The sequence below is a fragment of the Choloepus didactylus genome, chromosome 7, assembly GCF_015220235.1.
Source record: "Choloepus didactylus isolate mChoDid1 chromosome 7, mChoDid1.pri, whole genome shotgun sequence".
Taxonomy (NCBI): Eukaryota; Metazoa; Chordata; class Mammalia; order Pilosa; family Megalonychidae; genus Choloepus; species Choloepus didactylus.
This window is the reverse complement of record NC_051313.1, coordinates 95,713,325-95,732,720: the sequence shown is the minus strand read 5'-3', so window position 1 is coordinate 95,732,720 and position 19,396 is coordinate 95,713,325. Positions and strand designations below refer to the sequence as shown.

Here is a 19,396-nt window from a genome sequence, read left to right as displayed (position 1 = left end):
CAGATTTGGTTTTACAGTGAGTCACTTCTTGTTCATCTTGTATGTGTACACTACAGTCTTCTTATCAAAGAATGGAGAACTTTGAAATTCATAGCATGTTTAGAAAAAGTTTCTTTATGGGTGGGGCCATATAAATTGTTCAACAATGAACGTTAAAAAGGATTTGGGATTTCTGTTAGAACTATGATATTAACTGCTCATTTCATAAGGGAGGGCTAAGATGATGAAAGCCAACTTCATGCAATTTATGTTTACCATCTTTCAACAGAAAAGAAAATCTTCCTATTTGAAGGATGAGGTGCACATGTACTTTACTTCTTACACTTGTGTGTTATTTCAACTTTTCAATGAGAATTACTTTACTCTAAAGCCCACATTCCGCATTTAAACACATATTGATACAGAAAATAGGGTCTTAAATTTTCTCTTTCTTTTAAAAGAAAGGCATGTTTGAAAATTATTTTTGAATTTAAGAACCTATAGTACATCTCTCCTTTTTGATTGTGGTTACATAAATGTCTAAAAACAAACATCCTTTATTTTCTGTCTATGGAAGTAAATTATCTTGGTTTTTAAATTTGTCTTGTATGTTCTTTACGTGATACACATTTAGTTTAATTACAAAAGTAATTTTGTATCTTTAACAACTCATGTTGGAAGTATGATGGAGACTTACTCTGGGGTGAGGAAAAAAACAGGAGTGAGAAAAGTAAAGAAAACAAACAAGATAGTTCACTATGGTGTAGCCTGTCTCAACATGCTCTCCAAATTATCTAGGCCCAATTCCAAAACTTTTCTAATACCATCATTCCAAGTTGGATTTACTTACTTGCTTTTCTCACTAAACCACTGAATTTTGTATGCCTCTATGAGCTTTGTTCACGTCACCCAGAGGAAGTAAAATCTGTACCTAAGTCCAATTCCAGAATTCAGCTCTTCTCTTACAAATGCTGTCCATTGTAACTTATTCAGATGCTATATTATGTTTATTATACCTCAGTGCTTATAAAATCAATAAAAAATTAACTGGTATCTTAGAAACAAATGCTTTCTTAATAATTCTCAAAGAATATAAGGCCAAGAAGTATAGCCTGGTCTCAACAGATACTGAAACTGAGGGTCCTGGAAGCAGGTAAGAGCAACAACAGGTTTTCTCTTTTCTCCCTCCCCATATATCTCTCATTGCTGCTAAGATTTTCCTTCATTTTTCCATTTCTGCTGACCACAGCCCTGTCTTTGCATTGATCTGCATGTAGCTCCAAAATAGGAATTCCCAAACGGTGAACTGGACAGCAAAATCACATGATCTCTTAAGTCGGATAACCATGTTTGGTATCCTATTTCTAAACTCCTCAGAGAAAACTGGCTTTTGTGAATTTGGGTCAGTTTTCCTTCCTTAGTGACCTGTAAATGGGAGGATCGCCAACCAGTATGAAGAGCAATCCAGTTTCTACAAGAGGCAGGACGATGAGAAAATGATGGGCATTACCATATACCTGCAGGTACAGAAATAATGTGCTATATAATAGAAAATTGTGGAGAGCTGAAATATGATTTGTCTTCCAAACGCATTTTGTCAGTGATTTTTTTTTAAACATACTATACCCACCAAGCAACAACTCCACTTTCCTTTCTCTAGTGTCAAGGTTATTTTAAAAATGCTTGATTCTTCTCTTTTATTAGTTCTCAAAATGATGAATTGGGTTTCTCAGCATCTTCCAATTAGTTTTTTTTTCCCCTCCGTGTCATTTTTTTTTTAATTAGGGAAGTTGTGGGTTAACAGAATGATTATCCATAAAACACAAGATTCTCACACTCTACTTCATTATTGACACCTTGCACTGGTATGGTACATTTGTTAAAATTGATGAAAGACCAGTGTTATAATTGTACTATTGACTATAGTCCATGGTTTAATTTAAGCGTCACTGTTTCTGTTGTACAATTCCATGGATTTTTTTTTAAACGTCTATTCTAGTAACATACATACAACCTAAAATTTCCCCTTTAAACTGCATATAAACATATAATTCAGTAATGTTAATTATGTTCACAGTGTTGTGCTATTAGCACCACCATTCATTACCAAAACTTTTCCGTCATCCCAAATAGAAACTCTGTACATTTTAATGCTAGTGAGGATTTTTAAACAGTTTTCTGCAAGGTGTTATGAAGGTGCTTTGAGTCATACAAAGAAGGTAGGGAAGGTGGATGTTAAAGGGGAGGTCGAATGGGTCAAATGTCCAACTTCCCAGTTCAGCTTAAAGGCTCAATTTTATATTTTACAAACTTTTGAGGCTCTGCATGAAATAGTCTTTGAGTGAAAAGTTATGCTTCTAAAAAAAAAAAAGGTTGAAAATCACAGCATTAGATGATTCTTTTCCACAGGCAACTATGAGTATTTATACAAGCTCTCACTCTAGACTGAGATTAAAAAATGGGCTGCACTTTGATAAGTATTAATAAAATGGTTAACAATGTTAATTATGAGGTCAGTCCCTCATAATTGTACTAGGTACTGCACAGCTGGATACACATGAATAAAAATTAACTGACATTAATAAGATGTGACTATATAGTGATTGCCTTGATGAAGTAAGATACAAATAAGGTTCCCTAATTATATATTATTATTATAAATGGTAAAAGAATATCTAAATAAGACTAAACAGGAGAGGATTGTGGGACGATGGCAGAGTAGGAAACTCCAGGAACCAATACCTCCACCAGTAAAACTAATAAACGGGAAAAAGCCATCTGAATCAACTATTTTGAAACTTCAGAGTCTAGAACACTGGGCAGCATCCAGGGAAGAGTGGGAGAAAGATGCTGGTAAATAGTGGTAAATACTGGTGAATTTCACTCTCCATGCAGCAGCTACGTCTCCCACCCCCAGCCTCATGGCAGGCAGCAGTGACATCCTTATCCTGGCCTCTGAAGCAGTTCGCTGGTGCCAGGGTAGGATATAAAGACCTAGTTCCCCAAGACCCAAGGATGTGGGCTCTGATTGCTGATCACTGCTTTTGACTAGCTACTTCAGATGGTTGGGGGCTCAGCTCTGAGGGCAGCCATGGTTCCAACACACCCCAGGAAAAAGCAGCAGAGGAGATTTAAAGGCAATACCTTTCCTCACAACCATGGAAAACAAGGGTTTCAGTTACTGGGCAAATGCCAAATCACGAAAACGTAGCTTCAAAGAGCGTAGGAAAAGATCCTGGCATCCTTTCTGACCTTTCCATCTTAGACTTTGCAATGGGAAATGGTACAGCTGCTGTGGGAGACAGTTTGGCAGTTCCTTAGAAAGTTAAATATAGAATTACCACATGGTTGGCAATCCCACTTCTAAGTATATACCCAAAATAATTGAAAGAAGGGTCTCAAACAGATATTTGCACACCAATGTTCATAGCAGTATTATTCACAATTGCCAAGAGATGGAAACAACCCAATTGTCCATCAGCCAATGAATGGATAAATAAAATGTGATGGATACATGTAATGGAATATTACTCAGCTGTAAAATAGGAATGAAGTTCTGATACATGTGACAACATGTGAAATATGCCAGACACAAAGGGACAAAAATTATATTATCTCACTTATAGGAACTAATTAGAATAAGCAAATACATAGAGTCAGAAAATAAAATATCAGTTACCAGGGGCCTAGGTGAGAGGAGGAAATGGAGATGTAACGCTTAAACTGTACAGAGTTTCTGTTTGGGTTGATGGAAAACTTTTGACAATAGATGGTGGCAACAGTAACACAACATTGTGAACATGATTAACAGCACTGAAATACACATTTGAATGTGGTTAAAAGGGGTAGGTTGTATACATGTTACTGTAATAAATATTTGTTAAAATCCATAGGACTGCACAACACAGTGAACTCTGAAATAAATCATGAACTACAGTTAATAGTACAATTATAAGAATATTCTTTCATCAATTGCAACAGATGTCCACACTAATGCAAGGGGTTAATAAAAGGGTGGTACATGGGAACTCTGTATTTTATGCATGATTTATCTGTAAACCTATTAATTCTCTAATAAAAACAAAAAGAAGAAAATATACAGAAACAGCAAATGTCTAAATAGCTCATAAATAAGCTTTAACAATACTGTTAAAAAACTATAAAAATGTTTACTATTTAAATTATAAAACTAAGACTTTGCAGGATTTTGTAAGTACCCTCGTACTGGAATATTCATGTGTCTGGCAGACTTAACGACATCCTCAAACTTCTTCATGCTTTCTTCAATCGAACAATTAATATTCTTCTTGCTGAAAGATTCAGATGCGGCACCAAAAACTGATACTTCAGTGGCTCCAGCAGCAACCTGAAAAAAAAAAAAGGAAAAGTTAACAATTTTTAAAAATGAAAATTATAGCCATAGAAGAAATATTAGCATACTTCTATTCTTTAACATTTGCCTTAGAAATTAGATTTCTCTCATCTTCCTACATGCACTCATTTTAAATGTAAAAATATTTTATTATAATGGAATAATTCTAGAAACTGTAACACTCGTAAATCTATGAAGCATGAGAAACACATTGGTGCTGTTCCAATTTAATTTTACCTTCCTAAATTACACTTTTAACTCAAGTACCTTAAGCCTAATTATGGAAAATACTACACACCCCAATAAAACCTCTTCATTTCTATGGAAAGCATTATTTTCAAACTCATTATTAAAATAAGCGACAATAAATGCTTTCTGTTTTTCATCTCTTCCCACAACTCAATAGAAATTTTTTCCCTCAGTTCATCCAGATTTTGCCCAAAACCTTCTTCCTATCCCTCATAATCTAGCTTTTATTGTTTCATAACCTGGTTTCTACAGCCATTCTCTTATGTCCCTCCTGGTTTAAACCTCTTCCCTGTTTTAAAATCCAAAACATTAACCTAATCAATTTTCCCTTTCACCCCGTTCACCATCTTTTCCAATGGCATGCTTTTGAAATGCTACACTTCCTAATTTTCCAACTGGGTCTAAAAGACCCTGTATTAATGCATCTGTAGTACTTTGCTTAGGTTCCTCTTTCTATCTGATGTTTATTAAAATATGAACAGGGGGAAAAAAAGCTATTCTGTAATCCTTCTTATAACATTTTTTTAAATACTAGCTTCTATTTCTCTATCAAATATAAAGTTTCAAAGTCTAAAATAAAAATTTTGTATATTGAATGTCTACTATGAGCCAGTGCTATTGTTAGTAACTTTTGATGCCTTATTTTAAATCTAACAACCTTGTAAACAAAGTATTATTATACCCATTTTACAGATGAGGAAAATCAAGGAGACTAAATAGCTAGCATCATGTTCCACAGCTAACATAAATTCTGGACCCACGTTTTGGACACTGGCCTGCCTGCTTCCCTACCTAATATCTGGCTTCACTGCCTGCTCGTATAAGCTATCCTAAAGAGGTTGTCCTTTCAGTTAATATCTCTTTTCAAGGTGGATATATTCCCTACTTTGTTAGGATTGGATAGCAGCAAGATTTATAGCTTTCTTATAATGGCTCTTTCTTTACAATGTGATAACAAAATATATAAAACCAATTAAAAGAAAAAATAAATGGTTCTAAAAAGACACACTAGTAGGTGATACTCTAACTATATAATCTCATCTATATACAACATAGTCCCAAATCCAAAAGTGGAAAAAATTTCATTAACATCAGAAATAGCTACTGCAAAACATTTGCAATAAATCCATATAAGCCTAACACTTCAAGGTCTTTACTCAAATTGCACTGATTCTTCTTGTATTATTCTTCTTGTAATTATTAAAGTTTCTGTGCATATAAATCTTGAAGTTACAGAAGCTAGAAGAGGAGTAGGGAGAGTCATTAAAGGCAGATATAATGACAATAATTAGCTTCACATAGAGGGAAGAAACAAGAACAAACAGGTGACAAAAATTGACAAAAATAATTATCCAGTTCAATAATATTAATAATTACACTACTGCATTGAGAAAGGTTTGTTATAATCTGTATTCCCTACTTAAGAAGGAAGCAAAAGATACACTTTTGAATGAATTTCATCAAAATGAACATTGTATTTTTTACATTTTGGTCCTTAAAGGGTTACACTGAAAAGGTCATTGATAGAAAGCAATTTAGTCCCTAACAATGCCTTAATGTTACTGATTTCCATGCATTCATGTTACTATGTTAGCATAGTATTTACGTACGGTAATAGGTGAGTTACATATGACACTGTTGGAACTTTGTTAAGACCTTTAAGACAATAAGAGCCATATCGATTTTAGAAAAATTTGTAACACACTTACAGCACGGTGAAAACCCTGAAGATTAGGAGTAAGGACAGGATATCGAACTCCGGGATATTGATGAATGCCTTTCATCACCTCAGTGTGATCAGCCATCTAAAATACATAATAGTTATATATAAATATGTAACTTTGAGTATCTATCAAGCATGCTTTTGGACATTCAGATAGATTATGATAATACATGCACTTATATTCTATTAATTAATGTTTCCATAAAACAAACTATTATCAATGTAGCTAAAAAAAGAAGTTATCAGTACCATAGATACAAAACTATATCTGAGATTCACTTATTCACATAGCACGATCCGATTAAATGACTGATTACAGATATTCAGAATTCTGAACTCCATTACTTCCACTTGAGCAATCTTTATTCTCTTCCTTACTTTTCATGCCAATGCCCCAAAGATTCCTGAGACTAAGGAGAATTTTAAAGGCAATATTATATGCATTTATTTACACATGAAAATTTTATCTGTAAATTGGACCAGTAGTCATAACTTTCAGTGTATAAAATTTTACATTAGTTAATAAAATATAAATTACATGCCTCCATTAGAATAATTTAACAAGGCTGAGATCCAATATGTTACATGGTCAGTATGAGTCATTTAGTTAGTTATGGTCATAATGCTTTATGTGGTACTATCTTTTACAACATGAACAAATGAATGCAGTGGAGTATACAACAGGAAAATTTAACTCAGGCTGTAAAGGTTCCTGTTTTTTTTTTTTTTTGGAATTATGATGATTTTGTTTAATGTGGGTAACAAAATCAATGTATTAAGGACTAAGAATACAAAACATTTCTCCCTTCCAATTTTGAAGCAAAATCGACATCCCAGAAAAAAATGCAGCACACTTCTTCTTTCCTGACTCACTGTCAGTTTCCTGAAGGGCATCTGTACCCCAGTTGAGAAGCATGACCTTAAGGAAAGAACATAAAAAAAAAAAAAAAAAGGTGGACAAAATATTGAAGTACATTAAGTCCACCAATTCTCATTTATAATATTGAGATCTGTTTTCAACTGGAGGACTGAAAGAAAAAGTCAAGAAATTTCTTCAAATTGTTAGTGAGTGAGAACTTCTGCAATCTCATCACACTAAACTTCCAAATGTAAAACGCTAAAAGAAATCCTGTTCCTATTGTGTAGTAAGAATCAGAGTTAGTTCACAGACTGCAAAATGCTTTGAAACTCAATTTATGACAAGTACCCCATTCTTATACGGTTGACTCCTATAAGAATATTAAAGTACTGTTACACCAGACACAAAATACAAGTAATTAACAGGCAGTCTCTTCTGCCCTTCTGTTCCTCTGATGATTATGGAATAGCTTAAGTTGTGACTTCTGGATTTTGGTCTTGAGTAAAAGTTATGCTTATATTTTTCACATTGACAAATTATTTTAAAACATCATACACAATTTAAAGCTTTGTATTTTTCACATCTCTTCCACATGCATTATATCACCTGACTCTCACTATCATGTAGGGCAGAATCCTCATGGAAACTCAGAGTAACTGACTTGCCCAAGTGAAAAGGAACACAATTCTCTTGTTTATTGCCATAGCTTTTGATTACTTTCATTTCAGTCACATTTCCCTACTATCTGAGATAGTAACTGATTTTAAGAATGGTACTGCTGGACACGTTAAATCATACAAGTCACAGAGGACAATATACGGTGCAATGTAGTAACATAAATATATAATCCTTTCCATTTACAAAATGGTTCTACAAATATTCTTTGATGCTTATAAGAACCTTATTAGAATTGCCGTTTTCCAGATAAGAAAAGAGAGGCTCAGAAATATATATTTATATATTATCATATAACTGAGAGTCAGTATCTTTCCTACTCACTAAGGTTGGTTAAAGAGTCTGGAATTGAACAGTTCATTTGACAATCTAGAACTGTACTTCTAGAACTCATTTGCTAAGACACTAGAGAAATTCAGCTATTGTAGGAGGACTTAATGTTACACTTATCTTACCTTGGAAACAGAATTATAGAGTATATTCCGGTTCAGAATGTACTTTGAACAAATACTTCAGAATTACTGTTGACTGGTTAATCAAGAACAACCACAAGCATGTTTGGTTGCTAGTATTACAAAACTTTGTCTTCCTAAGCAAGATAAGGAGCTGAGTCAGTAATATTTTTGCCATTCTTTAAAAGGATCTGTAAGGAAATAAGCCAATGAGAGACAAACTTCACTTCAGATTGAATGGCCTTGGAAGACGAGATGGTGGGAAGCTCTCTCTTTAGGACCTAATGGCTAAAGGGGAGCAGGAGGCACTGATAGGACTACACTCTGGACAGAGGGAGAAGACTGCAGTGAAACACATCTTCCTTCTCAGATAATGTTTTAACATTGACTCCACTTCTATGACTTCTCCTTTTGAACAAGCTACAGAAGATGAAAGGACCAGCCAGTTAAGGTTCAAGAAGAAATCATTAATAACACATCTGCCAGAATCCTAATCTGTCCCTGAGGAATAATGTGCAGAATATAAAAATATCTTGCCTTAAAGCCAGAACTGGTAAAACAAGAGGTGAACGGTTCATGCCAACGTCCCTTCTTTCTTTCCATTGGGTCCACTGAATCCAAGAAACATATTTTTCTTTAAGTGGTTAGTGTTGCATGCTCAATTCAGTGAGCCCTCAAGAATGCATTAGAGGAGTGAGATAAGCTATTTCCTGAAGAGTCCTAATTCTTCAAGCTAACCCAGAAAGATCATCTGAAAGAGTTATGAGATAATATATAATCAATAATTAAAATTAAGTACAACATAATTTTTGCCTAATCTCTCATGTTGCTTGTACCCAAACGGAAACACTCACCATAATGAAAGTTGCCCAAATTGCTGCTATATTTCCCACTAGGAGGATTATAAATTTGCCTCACATCACTTTTTGGTCCTGCTGGAGATTTCCTGGGTGGTGAACCTGAAGTTGCATCTTCACTGGCTCGCTTTTGCCCAATCTCTACCTTCTGTACAGGTTTCCAGGAAAATGTTATTGTGCTCTTGTAAGAAGGAGGAATATGGAAGAGATCCTTAATTAAAACATTGATATTGTTTGTTATTTTCAATGCAACAACTTTAATTTTGTTCTCTTCTGTTTTTAAGGCCTCGCCTGTTTCCCCCTGAAGCGCCAAGCATAATTGTCTGATATAAACTTGTAGGCCCTGTACAAAGTACTGCAGCCTGATTTTGAAATCTTGGAGCTTTTCTGCATTCAGGTCGGCTGTTAAGAATCTGGAAGTTTTTGGCCCAGCTGGTGAAAGCTATACAATAAGCATTCCACATAGCTGAACTGAAGTTTAGGTTCTTCATTACCAGCATTCTCTCCATTTTCTGCTTCTTCTGGAGGGAGAGGCATATACTCCAATAACTTATCAAATAGTTTCCTTAAATTTGTTTCTAGCTTTTCCATGTCACCACAAAATGAACTCCTCTCTGCCAACAATTTCAATACCTCCAACTGTATGTACATTGAGACCTTCCACCGGGGTAGTCAAAGAACTGAGGTTAGGGAGAACCTGCTCACAGAAGTAAGTCACCAACCTTGTGGAATGAACATTTTTAGAGAAGAGGGGTACTGCCTGTTGAGTGCACTGTAAGAGCTTATCCACGCAGTCAGGATCTGAGGGATTGAAGGTTTGCCCCAGGTCAGCTTGTTCAGCCACGATTCTACTAGTTGCTGTCTTCCACTCACTGTCTGTAAGCTTTTTAACCCAGATAGTATCTTCATGAACAGAACAAATTCTTCACCAGTTGCATCTTCTAGGACCTTTTTGGATTCAGTTAGTATAAGCTCCTCTACTTCCTTTGTTAAGACTTCATCTGGTAAAGTCTTAAGTTTGGTTGAAAGGAACTTGATTGCTTACTCTCTAACAATGTCCTCTACTTGAAGCATTTGATTAAACAAGCCTCCTAAAGTCCCTTTTGCATCCATCTTAAATATACTTAAGAGGGCATTGTTTACTAAGTTAAATTCTGCAGTCATCTGTCTGCAAAAGTTGTGTTAGTATGTCTGCCACGTGGGGTAGATTTTCTCCAGTAGCAGTCTGAGGCAGCTCTTTAATTGCTTGACGTTGAATCGATACATCTTCATCCTCACAGAGGTCTAACTGTGCATTGATAGTAGAATCAGCTAATTCAGGAAAATGCTTAAAGAATTTTGGAATAAACTGGGTGGCTAATCTTTTTTCCTTGCTACCACCTTTCACACTGTCCAATATCACTTGATAGGCATCTTTATGCTGGCCTACTTGCTCTGTGGCATCGTTCAGAATGCCATAGTTACGGTAAAGCTCCTCCACTGTGGACACGGTGAGCGACAAGCACAGGGCTTGCTCCTACTGTCATTGTCGGCGCCACTGCTGCTTCATAAGTTCTCCAAACTTACGACCCGTACTATTACCTGTAAAGTTTTCTGAACCTACTAAAAAAATGAATTTTTATATAGGTTATCAGAGTTACCAGTTTGCCACAAAATATAGAAATTAGTCTCTTAAAGCAATAAGTGGTGATCAAATCCTATAATCATCACATAGAGAAATACTCATTGAGATAGCCATGAAGCTTGCATAAATTAAGGCATGAAAAATAAATATAAGGAATTATAAATACACAATGAGAAGTATACAAAATGAGCACGGAGAAAGCTGTGAAAAGTTACACCAAATCAAAATTGGTATCTTCCACATGGGAGTGGAAGTGGGAAGACAATTAATTTTTATTCTCTATATAACTAGGTTTGAAATGTTACAATAAGCACATATTAATTTTAAAGTAAATTATTTTCACTGAAAATATTGTAATCATTTATATTTTTTTCAAATGTGTGTAGCAATATTTACTCTTAATGTTCCCACTGGTCTTACCAAAACTTACTTAAACGCCAATAAGAGTTAAATTCAGTATTTTCAATGAATATAAGTTGGATCAATTAAATAAGTTTTAAAATACATATTAAATCTGAAATTAAATATTTAAGATGTAAAAAGTGACTCCTATTGACTGCCAACATGCCCTATTAACATTTACACTTGCATGTTTCATTCAGTCCAAATAATTTGTTTGCAATTAACATGTGATTGTCACTCACTTTTGTCTTTGGGATTGCATCCACCATTGCCCTCTCCTCAGCTGCATCTCATGCAAAGACCATCTATTTTGTCCATTTATCATGCATAAACCCAACTCTTTCATTTCATTCTAAGCCCATTTGACTGTAATCCATATATTTATTGTAGACCTTTCATGTGCAAAGCCCTGTGCTAGATTCTTTGGGAAAATTCAAACACAGGAAGGTACACTCCTTGCACTGAAGTACTTTTCAGTACAGACAGGGAGATAAAACAGATGCACATGGAATGCTAACAATTCAGAGGAATATACTGGTTGAAAATGAGAGCCCAGATTATAAGAGGTCAGAATGGGGAAAAGTTGGTATGACGTATAATACAGAATGCGGGATATGAACAGCAGTCCCTGAGTGTGGCATGTTATCACTGAAAAAACAAAACAACACAAAATAAAACAAAAAAATGGGCACAGCAATATTTTTGGCCCTTAAGCTCTTCCAGAACCTCACCACTACCCATCAAGACATGAACTGTATTTCCCCTCCCCGTGAACCTGGGTAGGACTGTGATTGCTCCGATCAATTAAGTATAGTGGAAATAAAACTATGGACTTCCGAGGCTAGGTCATAAAAAGGGTACAGCTTCCATATGGCTTTCTCATTTGGGAAGCTGCTGAGGGGAAACCAGCCAACATGCTGTGAGAAAGCCCCAACTGGCTTATTCGGACTGACCGCAGGAAGAGGCTGTATGGAGAGACCCCCATGAGGAGGAACTGAGGCCTGTCGCCAGCAGCCAGCCTCACCCGCGAGGTTTGTGACTCAAGGAGTCTTCAGATTACTTTAACACCAGCATCTGAATCATCAAGCTAAGAATACAGACACTGTGAATCAGAGACAACTTGTCCTCCTGTGCCTTGTTCAAATTCCCAGCCCACAGAATTAGTGAGTATAATTAATGGTTATTTACACCACTAAGTTATGAGGTAACTCATAACAGTTATAAAAACTGGAACACTGAAAAATGGATAAGGTTTGAAAAGAGGAAGGGACGGTTGTAGAAGTGGGAACACACTATCTGGTTAGAGACAATTATTGATGAATAATGGGGATGAAATTACAAATGAAGACAAGGGGGCCACACACTGTGATGTGTCTTTGAGTTGATTCAGGTTATTCTAAAGATTCTAGAATTTATCATGAAGACAGTGAAAAGCCATAGGGAGTGAGTGTTGAATTAGCAGGAGAAGACTAGGATAAATACAGTATTTTAGAAAGATTAATCCAAGGGAAGTGCAAAGGGCAGTCTAGGGAGGAAACAGGCAATTCTCAGGCAATTGTGAGAATCTAGCTTCCGACAAGTTTTGATGTGGAGAAAGAGCAGTGGGAATAGAAGTTCCAAAGAAAAATTAATAGGACACAATGGCTGGTAGTATAAAGGAGATGGCATTGCTAAAATGTGTAAGCCTTGCCATAATACAGCTTTCCCTTTTAAAGATAAACATTTGTACATATTTCAAAACAGTTTTGATTACAATTCCATGAACTTGGCTTTTGTGCTTGATGTTATTGCATTGACCTATCAAACATTTTCTGGCACGCTGAAATCAATCTCTCTCTCTCTCTCACACACACACACAAACACACACAAATGCATATACACACATGCACATATAAATTATAATTTAAAAATTAGAGCACTTAATCCTAATTTCAAGCAGAAAAATAAGTAACTCATACTAGTTTGGGGTCATGTAATGAAATCTAAGATAACACTCTTACTAGAGAATAATGTTAATAGATATTAGTAATGTGAACCCTAACTAAATATAATATGCTTAAACATTTGTTAGAGATATTTATACTAATATAATAACAGAAATGAACAGTGCTTCCCTAATCAATACACTGACTTGGATAAAGCAAGTCAGTAAATCATAAAAGAGCATCAGTGGTACAAAGGAAATTCTAATCTACAACAAACATAGATCACATTGACCTATATGGAGTTATTTCATTCTATATATTATTTAACAAAAATCTTGAATCAATATAAAGAGCTTTAAATAAGAAAAAATAACAATTTCTTTAATACTTATTTTGATCAGGTAGAGCTAGAAAATGAGCAGAAATGATAGTAACCAAATTCCCAGGTAATAAAGGCAGAACTTTGATAATTATTGAAGATATCTTAAAGAAATTATGACAAATGCAGTAACTAGAATCCAAAATGAATCAGAACTTTTTTCTTTTTAAAAATACCCACACTATAGTGAGGTCACTTAGGAAACAATAGTATTCTGTCTTAATTTGGACAATAAAGGCAAGTTAATGTAAAGAGCTTTAGAAAATCCTGATAGGACACAATTTTATTACAATGAATAAAATAGAGCAGGCTTCAATTAGATATAAAATCCTTGCTTTAATTTAATTTTGTTTTACTCTTGGGGGTTTTGTGTTATACCGCAATCTTGATATTAGTTCAATGCCTCAAATGTAACTACTATTCAAACAATAACAGAGCTTTTACTTTACAGGGCTTTGTTTTGACATTTTAAGAAAACCTTTCCACATGTGGTTTCATTTAGCATATTTTTAAGATTTGGCTGTGACTTTTCATTTACGATCATTAAAAAAAACCCCAACGATTTAGTTGATAATGTGTTCTGCCATCATCTGGCCACAGTCTGGGAATAGTGATACCTATGTCTATCTAGCCAACAAAACAGGTCATACCATGGTTAATCAATTTCCTAGCCATCGCATTTTGGTATGTATTCAAATAATACAATAGTTGTGCAACATTTTGCAAGAGTTTCAAAGAGATGCAAAGGATCACAATGATTAGAATATAATAAGCATACAGTTTACAGAATTTTTTATTTGCTACTGACCCATCATGTTGAATTAAATTTGGATAGTCAACATTACACATATTTAAACAACTACCAATACTGTATATATCTGAATAATGTAATCTCTCCTGAAATACTTAGGCTTTAAATGTGTTCTTCAGATAAGTGTAATAGCTAAAATATAGTTCAACAGTTATTAAGGCTTTGTCTTACCCATATGCTTTGAGATTGTTGGAATTTCAAGATAATGCATAAAAGTTTGCAGTAAAAAAAAGATGACAAAATTGTTTCTAATAAACTTAATAGAAGGGAATAATATTAGAAGTTTCGATTTGATTTTTGAAGAGAGTATTAACTTTACAATTGGGGGATACAAAATTTAACAAAATTTGAAAATATCATGAGACCCTAAATAGTGACTTTAAAATCCATTTCAATATTTGAATAGTGATTCATTTCAATATTTTTAGACATGATTCATTTCAATATTTTTAGGCACTATGTAGCTAATATTAAGGGATAGAGAAATGACCAGATACAGTCCCTGCCCTTCAGGAATACACACTTAGATATATGCTTAAATTTTGTATGTGTGTATATATGTATATAAAATATATATAATAAACATTATATGTACACTAAATTGAGAAATAATACAATAATACAATAGCATGTGTTCTGAAGTTCTTGGAGCACAGATAAGTAGGCATTTTTCTTTATATCCAAAACTAGAATAATGAAAAATATTTAAGTTACACCTTTTCTAAGCCAAATGCAAATAACCCAGGAGCCTGAAGCCTGATTTTAATCAGGCAAAATGGTTCATAGTATTACATATATTATTTTTTTATGATAAATTGAACTTTTTGGTGTATAGTGAAAGGAAAGAATTTAAGAACACTAAATTTATAACTTGCTTGCTTATTAAAATACTTCCAATAATTGTGGGGTGAAATGTTTTATAGAAATTAATTCTAAACTTTTTTCAAGTTTGCAATTTTTTCATTTTCAAATCTGGTGAAAATAAAAGCAAAAATATCTATCACTCCTTACTAATCTTTGGAAGAGCAGTTGATTAGGAAAGCAGAATATTCACTGGGTAAAACATTGTTCATTTCCAACTGAATATATGTTGCACTGGATGCATAATTAAAATTAAACAAATATTCATGATTTAATTTAGATGATGCTGCATTTAAAACTTCCCTATTTTTATTTTTGAGAAAAACTGACTCATATTCATTTAGAACTTCGTCACTTATTAACATTTTTGTTTCCTTTCCCAGAACAAATTCAATTATAAATATTGCAGATTGTATAGGTCCTTGAGTTCCAGAGCTGCATTTGTTATTATGAAAATCATATTTGAAATCTCACATACATTTGTGATATATTAAACATCTGCATTTATTAATTTAACTTAATAAAAGATTAGTCACTAAAAAGATTGTAAACTATAGGAGAAAATGTTTTGGTTTGTCTGTGCATCACTATAGAAATTGTTCAGTGCATCTCTGCACTGAACACTGCATTTCAATATTCTTATGTTGAAAATGAGAATATTAGGAGTTTGTTAGCACTTTTCTTAAATGGGAAAAGTGTTCAGAGTAGAATCTAAAATTCACATGAGAAATAGTTTCCTAAGGGACTCCATCATGCAATGTCCTACCTAAGTCCTTTATTTATTCTTAAATTTCAGTAAAATTACAAAATTAACTTGACCACCTCATTTACAGTTAGTTCTCGTAATCTAAATATAGAACTCATTCTCCTCCTATCTCTGTCCTTGTCCAGTCTATCTGACTGAGCCAAGCGTCATAGATAGGCGTGGCATTCACTGTTTCTTCCCTCACTTCACTCACCTCTAAAGAGAACCTTGCCATTTCCAGCTCAAATTGTTTTCCCTACCATGGCTTCTAAGAAGAGTTCTGGACTTGATATCTTGTGGTGGTAGATTAGATAGGGAGCTAGTACCTGAGAAGTGGTCAGATAAAGAGAAAGAGACAGCCGAAAATCTAAATAATCTAAATAGTAATGTGATAGGGGAAGGATAGACTGGGGTTTGAGTGATATGTATTAGCTGTAAGATGCTTTTATTATTGAGGGGCTCTTCGGCAGTTAACAGGTGCAGGAAGTGAAGAAAAAAGGGAATTTTACAAATTGTTGCTTTAAAATTTAATATTTTGATGCTTAATATTCATTCTCTTCAAGCAGCATGCATAAAGCTTGGAATACCATTTTAATTTCTTTAAGTTGCCATGTTATGTTTCTTTACATGTGAAGCATGAAAGACTGGACCGCTGAGAGAGCTCACAACGTCTATGCTCTTTGAGAATATTGGATGTAAAATAAAGTACTCAACTTCACCTTATATGAAAATTATCTCAAGAGTGCACAGTCACCATACTTTACAGAATCTGGCACCAGAAATATGTAAATAGTTGAGGGGAAACAAATTTTAAAACATATGGAGTCAGAAGCTAGTCTGTATAAAATTCTTCCAAACCATACATAAAAGTGAATAAAACAGTTTTCATCAATGTCAAATCCAAATGGAAATCCTTTTCTATCAGGAATATACTCAATGCACATTATATGCAATTAAAAATGCACTATATATTTGTTACTTTTATGAAAATTACAGAAAACAGAATATATCTCAATTTTTCTGTATGAAGGGCTTAAAACCATAGCAGTTCTAAAACAAAGTGTGTCTGTGTGTGAGGTCACATGTCTTTACACATCCCAAAGGATTAGAATGCACCTTGGTCTGACAAATACTACACAATGGGTTAAGCAACAGGAATTTACTGTCTCATATGTTTGTAGGCTAGAATTTCAACATCAAGATATTGGCAGGGATTACTTTTTCCAAAGTGTATTGCATTCTAGTGATAGCAATTCTCCTTTACATAGTGATTTCTCTCTCCTTGTTTCTGGTCCTTTGGTTTCTGCTGACTTTCGGCTTCTGTGTCAAATTTCCTTTGCTTATATGGATTCCAGTTATACAGAAGAAGGACCACCCTGATTCAATTTGGCCTCATCTAAATAGGAGCTTCAAAGACCCTATTCACAAATGAGTCCACGTCTTAAATAATAGCATCATTTTCTAAGACCCTATTTATAAATGGCTTCACTCATCACAGGACTGGGGATTAGGACTTGAACCTTTTTTGTGTGTGGATGGCATAATTCAATCCACAACACCAACAATGAATTATTAAACTGAAAGATTCTTTACTGTCAATAATTTTTAAAAAATCATCATCAATACTAGAGAGAAGACAAAATCATATCTCTATTCTCTCCATAAAAAATATTATAAAGTATTGTCATGTGAAAAGGCGAGCAAAGAATATGCAGCTGAAAAATGTTGGGAATATATATTATGAAGTAACACTAGACAGTTAAATCTTAAAAAGTACTTTTTCTCAGTTTGAATTTTGTGGTATTTGTGGACTTTTTTGTGATTTGATTAGAATAATTTCTCATTCAAAATTAATATTAATTTTCATAGCCAAATTTGTGTTGGGCAATATGTATTCTTTTTCTTAAAGAGGATCCCCAAAATGAGTACACTTTAAGTGTTGGCCATGTGTCCCATAGTAATTTTCAGATATTGGATAGAGAGATGACCTTGAACAGTCCAAAACATATCAGTTAAAGGGAATCCTGCAGTTGATTCACTTGGAGTGATGAGGCATAGATGGTGGACAACTACTCTCAACACTGAACAACTCAGGGTCTAGGTCATATTTTGAACCTTACCAGAAACACAGTCCTTGAAGAGGAAAAAAGATTGAATCATACTTGCTCCTTTGAAAATTCCATATTCCAAAAAGTAGGAATATTGTTGACAATAAGTCTACACTCAACAGCATTTTCAGAGGTATCCAATAGAAAGTAAAGTTACCATCAGAAGGAGAAGGGGGATAGATTATAATATGATAGATTTTTGAGTAGCACAATTAAGATTGGTATCTTTTATGGAAGTGCAAAAAAGGTCAACCAGAAAAAGAGTTGAGACATAGTTTCTGAAGGCTCTCCATGACCCTAACACTTTCCATGACCCCCACCATCATCCAAAGAAAGCTCCATCATTGTCAGCCTAGATTCTTCTCTTATCCTTATCCCTAGACAGTGTCTCTGTCAGTCCAAGCCAGGCATCCACTGTGATATGGAATAAGAGAACCAGGTAAAGGTATACAGGACCTAAGAGGCATGAAGAAAAGGAAGAACGTTTAGAGAAAGAATTCTAAAACAGATGTGGCGTATAAGACACTTGGACAGGTAAGGAAAGGGAAAGATTTTCAAAGTCAGTGGTAGCATATAAATTGGATCCCTTTTAAAGGTGTTCTGTTTGAAGCACAAATGAAGGCTAGAATGCCTTTTAATTACTTTGACATTGAATGCACCTCCTGATAAAAAAATTGCTGCCTAGGCTGGATCCTGTGGCACCCCACTACTTACTATGACTGTAAATGTGCTTAGAACTTTCATCTTGCTAGCTGAGCTCTGTGCAGGACCAGAGTTACTGAGAATCAAGCCAGGCAATTATCTTAGAAAACCCATTCCCACCAATAGATACGGGCATAGCCTATAGTACTTACCACAGGGTCCAGTGTACTTTCTCAAAAACTGTGGTCTGAGGTCTGCCTTGGTCAGAATTATCTGGGATGATTTTTAAAATGCTTGTTTCTGTATCCAACATCAATTTCAATGAATCAAAATCTCTGGGAGTGGCAACTGGACTTCTGCATGTTCAATAAGCTTCTCAGGTGATTCATATTCATGTTTTAGAGTGGGGTGTGGAATAAAAGTTTTGGAGTAGATAACGCCTTCAACCCACACAGGCACTTTGGAATAAAAGTTTTTCTCATGGTTTACAATGAGCAATGTCACTGTTCAAAGAGTTGTGGTCAGATCATACCACCCCCAACTTATTGGGCTTCAGGAAACTGGTGCCATCTTTGATCAGATATCCATGACTACTACATAGCTGAGGAAAGCCTTATAATATTCTCTATTCCCCAACTCAAGCCTTGTTTTCCTCTTCTCACTGCTGAGATTTAAAAAATGGTATTCAGTTAAACACTTGAAGGTCTTTAGAACTCAAGACTCCTATTTCTCC

The 19,396-nt window shown here is 34.7% G+C and overlaps 1 protein-coding gene and 1 pseudogene across 2 annotated transcripts in view; both read right to left on the bottom strand.

The window, feature by feature from the left end:
• The window catches only part of HMGCLL1 (3-hydroxymethyl-3-methylglutaryl-CoA lyase like 1), a 155,440-nt gene that overhangs the window by 70,888 nt on the left and 65,156 nt on the right, over positions 1-19,396 (bottom strand). For both annotated transcript variants that reach the window (XM_037843441.1, XM_037843442.1), the window contains exons 4-5: positions 6,310-6,405; positions 4,197-4,345 (exon numbers count right to left, since the gene is read on the bottom strand). In XM_037843441.1, the coding sequence (XP_037699369.1) occupies positions 4,197-4,345; positions 6,310-6,405 (245 nt within the window). The remainder of the gene's footprint in view (positions 1-4,196; positions 4,346-6,309; positions 6,406-19,396) is intronic.
• On the bottom strand, positions 9,010-11,461 carry LOC119539615 (annotated as a pseudogene).